The following is an 8,797-nucleotide window of genomic DNA, read 5'->3' on the forward strand; positions in this document are numbered from 1 at the left end:
TGTGCTTTTGAGTATGTTATAGACTTTACTGTAAGCTTAACTTATTCCACAAAGTGCCCTGTCAGACACCTGCCATGTATTGGGAGATCAATACTGGAGGTGGCTTTGTGCCCCCTTGGATCAGATCATGTGATGTAGGGGAAGTGTTCTTGACCCAGCTGCTATTGCCGGGCGGATCAGCTGTGTGCGTGCGTACACAGTGTCAGACTGTTATGACGATTTTTTTTTTCTGAGATGCTAGGGCTCTCACACGGGTTCTACCACTAAACTACATTTCTAGCCGTTCTGACATTTTTTTTGGAGGTGCTCCATTGCACAGAAAATAGCCCCCAGTGAAGATTCTCATTCGGAGGAGAGTAGAGACCTTCAGGGGCTGACACTGCCTACATTAATGCGAACTGGCCAGATTCAGCCACCTCTAATATTCGTTTTAACAACTGGAGCCGCGCAAGCGTAGCACTTTTGCACCGCTCACGACTGCAGTTGCGGATTGGTGGTTTGGATCACGTGATCGAGCCTCGCCTCTTCCTGGAGGTTGGGGCCCAGTCCGCTGGCTTGTTTCCGGTTCGGTAGATCCACGATGACGGAGCCGGGCGCCTCTCCGGAGGACCCTTGGGTCAAGGCAAGCTCCGCGGACGCGCACGCCGGCGAGGGGAGGGCGGGTCGGGCTCGTGCACGTAGGGGGTCCGGAAGACGTGGGGCTTCCCAACTATCCCCAGAGTCTCCCCTGCTGTCCGGGCTCCGGGGCTGCAGAGAAGACAGCTCTCACCCGGCCTGTGCCAAGGTGGGGAGACAAACGGGGCGTGTGTGCTGGAACGAGGGGGTCATGGCTGGGAGATGGGGTGGGGACGGTAGGGAGTGTACCGAGGGGGCGGTACCCCCGCGGCCTAGCCAGGCCTTGGCTTAACCATTCAGTGGTCCCTGCACCCATGGTACGTGCATTCCCGGATTGCGCGTGCCTTCATAGAGGCAAAGGTCTGACAGGATTCTTCCTTGCTTGGTGCTGCAGGTGGAATATGCCTACAGTGACAACAGCCTGGATCCCGGTGAGTGCCTCCCCGACTGTCGCGGGTCGGGAATGACTCCTGTTTTCTGTAGATTCTTGTGGTCTTGTCAGCCACACCTGAGCACAGTCCACTGTCACTGTGCCAAGGACTTGGCTTGAGAAGTGAGGGTGGAGCTGGAGAATAGGCAGGAAGCAACCGTGGGTCACACCTGGTTCCTCTGTTCTAGAACGGGAAATGATGGAAACAGTGACAGCTGGTCATGTTCACTGCATCCAGATGCTCCTTTGTGAGCCAGAAATAAGTCTTCTGGGCAGTGTAGACACTGGGACGGGAGCATTGCAGCATGAAATGGAGGGCCCGTGGTGGCTGGCTTTGGAGTTGATGGGGAGAGGTCAGCATTTGAAGCCATTGTGCCCATAGATAACTGAAGGCATGGCAATGTTCCCCACTCCTTAGTGACTGAGGCCTTTTTTTTTTTTTTCCAGGGCTTTTTGTAGAAAGCACGCACAAGGGGAGTGTAGTGTCCAGAGCTAATAGCATCGGCTCCACCAGTGCCTCTTCAGTCCCCAACACAGGTAGGCAGCAACAGAGCCTGTCACGCACCCCGGGAGGACTTATGTCTCCCATCATTTTAGTATCTTTCCTAGCTAGGGAGCTCCGCTATCCTCATGGGGGTGGCTGGAACAGTGCCGAGCTTGAGTCTCACAGTCTTTCACCTCATCCAAGATAACTAGGTTCTTTCCGTTCAACATCTCTGGGCACCAGGTTCTTCCAATTGGGCAAGGGTGGTCTAATTGGATTTAGTGTACCCTAAAGTGACCTCTCCTTCCTCCATCTCTGAGTTTAGATGATGAAGACAGTGATTATCAGCAAGAGTCCTACAAGGAGTCCTACAAAGACCGGAGGCGGCGTGCACACACTCAGGCGGAACAGAAGAGGAGGGATGCTATTAAGGTGACTGGAAGCCTGTACCCAAGGCAGCGAGGGACGACTCTGCCCTGACCCTTCAGCCCAGATGTCTACAGGGGGTGGGGATGGGGGGAGCTGGGCTGCCTCTATGCCTTCACCTCTTCCTTCCAGCCCTCTATGTTTTGAGTCTCTGAGCATGAACTGGTATCAAAGGTCTGTGCTAGCCTCTGTTCCTGCTGAACCCATTTCCCTGCTGTTTCCAGAGAGGCTATGATGACCTTCAGACCATCGTCCCTACCTGCCAGCAGCAGGATTTCTCCATTGGCTCCCAAAAACTCAGCAAAGCCATCGTTCTACAGAAGAGTATGTCCAGGGCAAGGGGAGGGGCAGGGGGTAGTAGTGGCTGGGGAGTGGCCGGGACCTGGTCTCCCCCAGGTGTGGGAGCTGTAAGGGGAAAGTTAGGTTCCAGGGGAAGGGCAAACAGATGAGCCCTCTTCCCGGTTCAGACCTCCTCAGTGCCAACCTCTCTCTTGGCCCCTACTCCAGCCATTGACTACATCCAGTTTCTACACAAGGAGAAGAAAAAGCAGGAGGAAGAAGTATCCACACTTCGTAAGGACGTCACAGCCTTGAAGATAATGAAAGTGTAAGAGGGGTGCTGAACTGAGGGGCTAAGGTCAACTCCAGTGCACGCTTGTTCAGAGGCTGTATTGAAGAACATATGTAGGTGACACTGACAGCAAGGCAGTCGCTGTGAGGCACAGCTGACTGGCCCTACCAGTCCTTTACAGACATACAGGAAGTAAACACCCGTCAGGATAACAAAGAGGTCTCACTGTTTTTGAGGAGTGTTTAGCTGATATTGAATGTATCCCCAAGTCTCTGGGAATCCCCGTGTGGCATGGCCTATGGGATTATCCCACCATGCTTTTCAGGTTGACTGAGCTGCCATAGTACCTCAGCCCTGTTTGCTTGTATGCTTTCAGGAACTATGAACAAATTGTGAAGGCACATCAGGACAACCCTCATGAGGGAGAGGACCAGGTCTCCGACCAGGTCAAGTTCAACGTTTTTCAAGGCATCATGGACTCCCTATTCCAGTCTTTCAACGCCTCTATCTCTGTGGCCAGCTTCCAGGAGCTCTCAGCTTGTGTCTTCAGCTGGATTGAGGAACACTGTGAGCCACAGGTATGTGGCAGTTGGGGTTATAGTGCCTGAGGTCTCTTACCACTTCCAGGCAAGGTGGTCCAAGCCATTCAGAAAAACAGTGAAGCTGCCTTTGAGTTTCTTCAGGGTGTCTACAAAGCTTAGTACTCTGTCTTTGCTGCCTAGCCCAGTGAAGGTCTCATCTGGCAACCAGGACTGAGCATTCAGTGCCAGGGTCAGCTTTGGCCCATGTCATTGGTGACTCATTAGCTACTCTACTCCTTGGCTGTCCTGTGTGGAAGCCAACAGCTTAAAGTTTCTAGAAACATGAAACATGCAGATTATAAGATACTTTCACCCTCCCACCCTGGTAGTCCCAGGGCTTTTTATTGTGCTGGCTTCTACTCTTGAGGCCTGTTTTTTCTCAGATTTTCCATTCTTTTATGTTTCTCAACATTTTCATTGTGAAATACTTATACAAACACTGCATCAGTCAAGGCCTGTTGGAGTGAACACCCATATCTACTACGTCAGTTATACCAATGACACCCTCATCTTTGTCTCCATCTTAGTTCAGGGATTTTGAAATTAAAAGTAGGCAACATTCCATTTCAGGGGCTTTGTTTCCTTTCAAAAAAACATTTTATGTACATGGGTATTCTGTCTGCATAAATCTGTGTTCTACATGTGTGTGCCTAATGCCAGAAGAGGTCATTGGACCCCTGAAACTGGACTTGCAGGTAGTTGTGAGCCACCAAATGGGGGTGCTGGGAACAGGACCTGGGCCCTCTTCAAGTACTCTTTTTTTTTTTTTTTTTTTTTGCTTTTGAGACAGGGTTTCTCTGTGTAGCCCTGGCTGTCCTGGAACTCACTCTGTAGACCAGGCTGGCCTCGAACTCAGAAATCCACCTGCCTCTGCCTCCCAAGTGCTGGGATCAAAGGCGTGTGCCACCACCGCCCGGCTGCTTCAAATACTCTTAACCACTTAGACATCTCTCTCTCTAGAGCACCCTCCCCCCACCCCCCAATAAACAATTTAGTCTGTGAGGTCAGGGGCGACTTTTCAGTGAGTTCTTTCCTTCCACCTTTATGTGGGCTCCAGTGACCAGGCTTTCCTGCCGAGCCACCTCACCAGACCTTTTTTGAGTGCGAAGAAGACTCCACCAAGCTGCCAACCCTTGGGTGACTATTTTAAATGCCTTCAAGAACATGGTCAGTCTGTCACCTGAACATTGTCTTTCTTAGACTCTACGAGAGATTGTGATTGGTGTCCTTCACCAGTTGAAAAACCAGCTCTACTGATGGTCCCTGGAAACATGCAGAGCAGCCAACAAGAGGCCTTTGAGTGTGTTTGGCCATGGAACTGCTGGGCCTATGAGATTGGACTGCAACACCTCACACCGGTCAGCTGGTTTCTACTTGGTGTCTGGTTTTCCCAGCCCCGCTTTAGCTTTGGTGGGGCTGAGTGTTTTGTGAAAGCTTTTGATTAATTTATTATATTGCCTACAATGTTGAACCTACCCAACCTTCCCCTTCCTAGGAAAAATCTCTAGGACAAGAGGCTCTTCAGGGAACCTCACAAAACCCTGAGCCTCTTGGCCCTTTCTCTACCCATCAGGTTCTTGCTCACAATCTATATACATAATTTGAAAATTGTTTGCCTCTGCTTGGTCTCTTGAGCAACATTTGGCTCAATTCTTAAGTTGGAGAAAGGAAAAGAAATAGCCCCATGGCCATGAAGGGTAAAAGGCCACCTTGTGGCTAAGCTAGAGTTGTGTGGTCAGTGCTGAGTAAGGCCAGTGTGTTCTCGCCAGCTCAGGGTAGGGCTGCCAGGTTCCTGCTGCCCTCACATTCTGCCGCCCACTTCTTCAGCCGCTGTGAGCGCTACAGGAAACAGTGTCCCATCAGGTCTTTCCCTGTCTTCCCAAAGGCAGCATTACATATTTGAATTTATTTTCTAAATACAAACAGTGAGTGCATTTTTGTTACATGTAGTTTTCCAAAATTCTTAGCGCACCTCCAAAGCACCCCAGCCTCTTCTGCATAATGTGTGTCTCTGCCCCAGCAGTGTGTTGCCTATATCTCTCCTAGGATCTGGTGATACAGAAGATACTCTTGTGGGGGTAGGCCACGGTGATACCTTGGGATTTTCAAATGTTGGTGTGTGATACCCTTTCTGTACTTTTATCCCATGTTCCCTACTGCCTTCCCCAGGTTTGATATCTGGGAGGTTTGATCATCCAGAGGAAATTAAGTATTTTTATATCAAATTATATTACAATAAATACTACAAATACCTTCCTTTAGCATTGTTAAAAGTCTTTGTTGAGGCCTGTGCAACATGGATGTGACCGTCCTTTCTGATCCCCAGCCTCTAAACACTATGCCTTTGTGCTCCTCTGTGTACTGCTCAAAGGTGGAGAACAGCAAGAATAAAAAGGCCACCTAAGTAAGGGGGCCAGCGCAGGACAGTCTGTTCCCACCTCCACCCAGGGCCCCTTAGGGGTCGGGCAGCGTCACATTATGGTCTTCATCTGTCTCTATTCCAACTTCCTCCTGTGGGGCAAGGAAAGTAATGAAGGAGTCCTCTGGGCACAGATCCCAGGGGAGTAAGAGGGGAGTCACTTACAAAGAACTGCTTCTTGCTCTTGGGGTATCCTTCAAGGATTGCATCACACAGCTCTGTGGTCTGACAAACAAAGCCCCCTATGAGATGAGCAGCAGCACAAGGCCCTGCCTGCCAGCCAGCTCATTCTGCACAAACTTCCCCAGTGACCGTCACTTCCATGAGCACCCTTGGGATTCCCACTCACCATTCTCTTCCGCTTCCTCCACTCTCTACAATACTTCTGTCTGTCTCTGTACACCTGAAAGGAAGGCGCGTGCTCATTTGAGCTCTGGTGTTTGTTCCTACAGACCTGCACAGGTAGCCTGCAGCCTCTCGGCTTACCTTCTCCTTCTCTTCAGGAGTGACATGGTTGGTGGCTGCTTTGATGTTCTTCAGTCTCTCTGTGTAGCGAGCACACTCCTTCTTTAACTCCTGAATCTCTCTCTGCATCTCAGGAGTGGTCAGCGAATTTGTTAATTCCTTCAGCTCTGAAACCACATGCACTCAAGAGTTACTTGGTACAAGTGAGGAAGAGATTCTGCCTTGTCCTGCAGGCACATCCCAGAGGTGGGATCTCTCTAGAATAGGACCCTATTCTGGAAAAGCTCAAGAAAATGCTTATAGCACGATCAATTTGTTTTCCTATTTTTCTTTCCTCTTCCATCTAAAAGCAACAATGGCTTGTAAGGTTGAGCAGAGTGCTGTACAGGTAATTAGAGAAGTGGAAAGAAGATGTGTACTCGCAGTGGCAGTGAAGAGTCTGTAGCTTGTCTTGCTCTATTGTACACAGAAGCCATAGCTACTTCTGCATTTCTTTCAGTGCAACATCATAGGCACCTGGCAGAGGGCTCGTAGCTGCAGTGAGATGCTACAGACAAGGAACCATTAACAATTTAAGACCTCCAGACCACAGCCGCTTAGAAGGGGTGCCCTGTCTTACCAGCCTCCATGTGCCGGCAGCTCTGCTGCAAGCTCTGCACTTTGGCAGTGAGGGCCACGATACTGGCATCCAGGCTGTGGAGATCCCCGTCACTCACTGTGTCAAACTGGTCCTGCCGGCCAAGAGAAATACAGCTGATTCCATGAGGCACAAAGAGAAAAAAACACATCTGGGGAGGCAGCATTCAAATATGGAAGAACCACGTACACCCCTACCCCCTACAGTGAGAGAGAATGCTGGGGCTAGTGGTACAGGCCCCTAACCAGCAACCTGGAAGGCTGAGGCAGGAGGACTATCCATACTAATAGGTGGCTGGGCCTATAGCTCAATGGAAGAGTAGAGCCGATTAAGTGAGACCAAATGCTTTAGGAAGTCTGAAAATACAGTGAAGCTCCTGAGCTATCTTCCCAGCCCTGATCTGCATTTAGATAGATCATTCTGGATACAGCATCCAAGATGAGATCTTAGTACATTACTTTAGACAGGAGAGTCTGACAGAGAATAGTGACGACAGGTTAGATTCAACAACGACTGCCAAAAAAAAAAAAAAAAGAGCCAGTCTGGGCTACATAGTGAGGGCCGGTTTAAAAAAAAAAGAGGGCGGGTGGGAGTAATCAGATATGACTGACAAAGAGCCACACATGTCAGATGTGTAAGGTAAAAGAAACAAAGAGTTACATTCTAATCTCTGATCTGAGGAAAGTGGCCCCCTGACAGAAGAATGCTAGGAAGCCAATTGGGGGGCAGAGAGTAAGCATTCTACATTGCCCATACTGATATTGATACTTAATATTACCTGGATAATAATTATCCAGAGAGAAGTCTGGGTGGGAGAATATAAATTTGATGTGTTTAGGGTAGTGGGGCAGAGGAAGAGGAAAAATGACTTGGCAGAGGTGGGGCTAGACGAAACAATAGTAGAGGTGAGGCTAGGAGTTGTGAGTCAGGGTCCTCTGTTGTTTATAGCTCAAATAAACACTGATTAAGCGTCATTACAGGCAGCGTACACCTGATTTAAGGATATCGGAAGCCCTTTTATAGCACAGATGAAATTAATTTTGTGAGACGCCTCAACACTCCTAACTGCTGAGAGTCGATTCACTCAGGCAGGCTCTCAGAGGGGCGTTAATCTGCTAGAGTTCTCACCTGATCCGCAAAATATATCTTCTGCTTGCCGTACGTCTTCTCTTTGATCGTGCCTTGCTGGGCCAGCTGATCCAGTGCCTTCACCACCGCCTGGCAAAGGGGAGGGTGGAGCAATTAGAGCGACCCAGGGCAGGGGAGATTTCGGTTGGTGACCGGGAAGGCGGGACCCAAGCCTAATAGGGGAGTTCATCGGGGAGGGACCCCCCCGCCCCCCGCAAAGGGGTTCTCACCGCCTTGCCCAGTCCATGTTCCTTCTGCAGGTTCCCAAACACGTCCTGGGCGCTGTAGGGCCGGTTTTGTTCTTGCAGGTACCTCAGGATAATCCCGGGGGCTGCGGGAGACGAGGTAAGAGATGGGGTCACCTCCGACCCTCTCTCGCCCTCCCGTCCCGGGTCCTGCGGGCGTTGCTGTTACCTCCAGCTGCAGCCTCAGCCCGGCTTTTACTCATGGCCTTTCCCGCCACCAAACTCGAGAGCTGTACTGGTCGGTTGCTCCGGGAAACGCCTCCTTCCGGTGAGAGGGCGGGACCTTACTGTTGATTGGCTAAGGAAAAAGTCTTCCGGAAAAGCGCCCGGACCTTCCGGGACATCGTAACCCCGATAGCGGCCGTCAAGAAGTCACAGTCTCCGGCCTTTGCCACAGGTCAGCCGCCGCCTCCAGGACCCGCAGTGCTGGCTGCGGTGAGCGGCCCCTTCCACTTTAAGCCGCGAGACCCAGTTGGGCCATGTTTGAGCATTCATGACCTAGAGCTAGACCCGCGTGGTGTGGGAACGGGAAGAAACTTTATGGGTCAACTCCCACGCCGCTCAAGGTTACACAGAGCTGGTGGTCATCCATGGGAGTGGGACTAGTTTTCTTACGTGTAAAGTAGGACCTGTGGGTACTTTTGTCAGAGGGTGGCTGCGAACGCGAGCCCACTAACGATTCCCTTTTTCATGTGCCGCATGTAGGGGGCGCTCGACACCTACTGTCATTTGAACGCCCAAGAACAGTTGGGGGTACTCAAGCCACAAAGCTTGACATCTCCAGTTAGAGCAGCAA

At 50.6% G+C, this 8,797-nt stretch overlaps 2 protein-coding genes across 7 annotated transcripts; one reads left to right on the forward strand and one right to left on the reverse strand.

Annotated features, from left to right (window-relative positions):
* Nucleotides 1–526: 526 nt before the first annotated feature.
* On the forward strand, nucleotides 527–5,368 carry Mlx (MAX dimerization protein MLX). Of its 5 annotated transcripts, none has more exons than XM_028780348.1 (9): nucleotides 554–622; nucleotides 1,010–1,046; nucleotides 1,234–1,398; nucleotides 1,493–1,582; nucleotides 1,855–1,961; nucleotides 2,180–2,279; nucleotides 2,463–2,562; nucleotides 2,903–3,104; nucleotides 4,165–4,235. In XM_028780348.1, exons 1-9 carry the CDS (start codon nucleotides 581–583, stop codon nucleotides 4,165–4,167), a joined length of 846 nt encoding a protein of 281 aa, XP_028636181.1. In that variant the 5' UTR covers nucleotides 554–580; the 3' UTR covers nucleotides 4,168–4,235. The 5 variants fall into 5 exon arrangements, with proteins under 5 accessions (XP_028636182.1, XP_028636180.1, XP_028636183.1 ...); XM_028780345.1 differs by lacking the exon at nucleotides 4,165–4,235 and adding an exon at nucleotides 4,308–5,368 and having other exon boundaries at nucleotides 555–622; XM_028780349.1 differs by lacking the exons at nucleotides 1,234–1,398; nucleotides 4,165–4,235 and adding an exon at nucleotides 4,308–5,368 and having other exon boundaries at nucleotides 527–622.
* Psmc3ip (PSMC3 interacting protein) lies at nucleotides 5,302–8,257 on the reverse strand. 2 transcript variants are annotated; one of them, XM_028780352.1, is made up of 8 exons: nucleotides 8,171–8,257; nucleotides 7,987–8,087; nucleotides 7,757–7,846; nucleotides 6,611–6,722; nucleotides 6,013–6,158; nucleotides 5,876–5,929; nucleotides 5,692–5,751; nucleotides 5,302–5,618 (listed from the first exon to the last, which is right to left on the reverse strand). In XM_028780352.1, the coding sequence occupies exons 1-8, from the start codon at nucleotides 8,202–8,204 to the stop codon at nucleotides 5,562–5,564; spliced, it is 654 nt and encodes a 217-aa protein (XP_028636185.1). In that variant the 5' UTR covers nucleotides 8,205–8,257; the 3' UTR covers nucleotides 5,302–5,561. The 2 variants fall into 2 exon arrangements, with proteins under 2 accessions (XP_028636185.1, XP_028636184.1); XM_028780351.1 differs by having other exon boundaries at nucleotides 5,365–5,751; nucleotides 8,171–8,236.
* Nucleotides 8,258–8,797: the final 540 nt, after the last annotated feature.

Source organism: Grammomys surdaster, unplaced genomic scaffold (genome assembly GCF_004785775.1).
Source record: "Grammomys surdaster isolate TR1022 unplaced genomic scaffold, NIH_TR_1.0 371, whole genome shotgun sequence".
NCBI lineage: Eukaryota > Metazoa > Chordata > Mammalia > Rodentia > Muridae > Grammomys > Grammomys surdaster.

What these genes read in the sequence shown, in the direction of transcription:
- Mlx (XM_028780345.1), top strand. Translation starts at nt 581, where the DNA reads ATGACGGAGCCGGGCGCCTCTCCGGAGGACCCTTGGGTCAAG. An exon ending in CTCTTCAGTCCCCAACACAG is followed by an intron (nt 1,583 to 1,854) that starts GTAGGCAGCAAC and finishes CTCTGAGTTTAG; the next exon opens with ATGATGAAGACAGTGATTAT. An exon ending in AGCCATCGTTCTACAGAAGA is followed by an intron (nt 2,280 to 2,462) that starts GTATGTCCAGGG and finishes CCCCTACTCCAG; the next exon opens with CCATTGACTACATCCAGTTT.
- Psmc3ip (XM_028780351.1), bottom strand. Translation starts at nt 8,204, where the DNA reads ATGAGTAAAAGCCGGGCTGAGGCTGCAGCTGGAG. An exon ending in AGATATATTTTGCGGATCAG is followed by an intron (nt 6,723 to 7,756) that starts GTGAGAACTCTA and finishes CTTGGCCGGCAG; the next exon opens with GACCAGTTTGACACAGTGAG. An exon ending in CTGCCGGCACATGGAGGCTG is followed by an intron (nt 6,159 to 6,610) that starts GTAAGACAGGGC and finishes ATGTGGTTTCAG; the next exon opens with AGCTGAAGGAATTAACAAAT.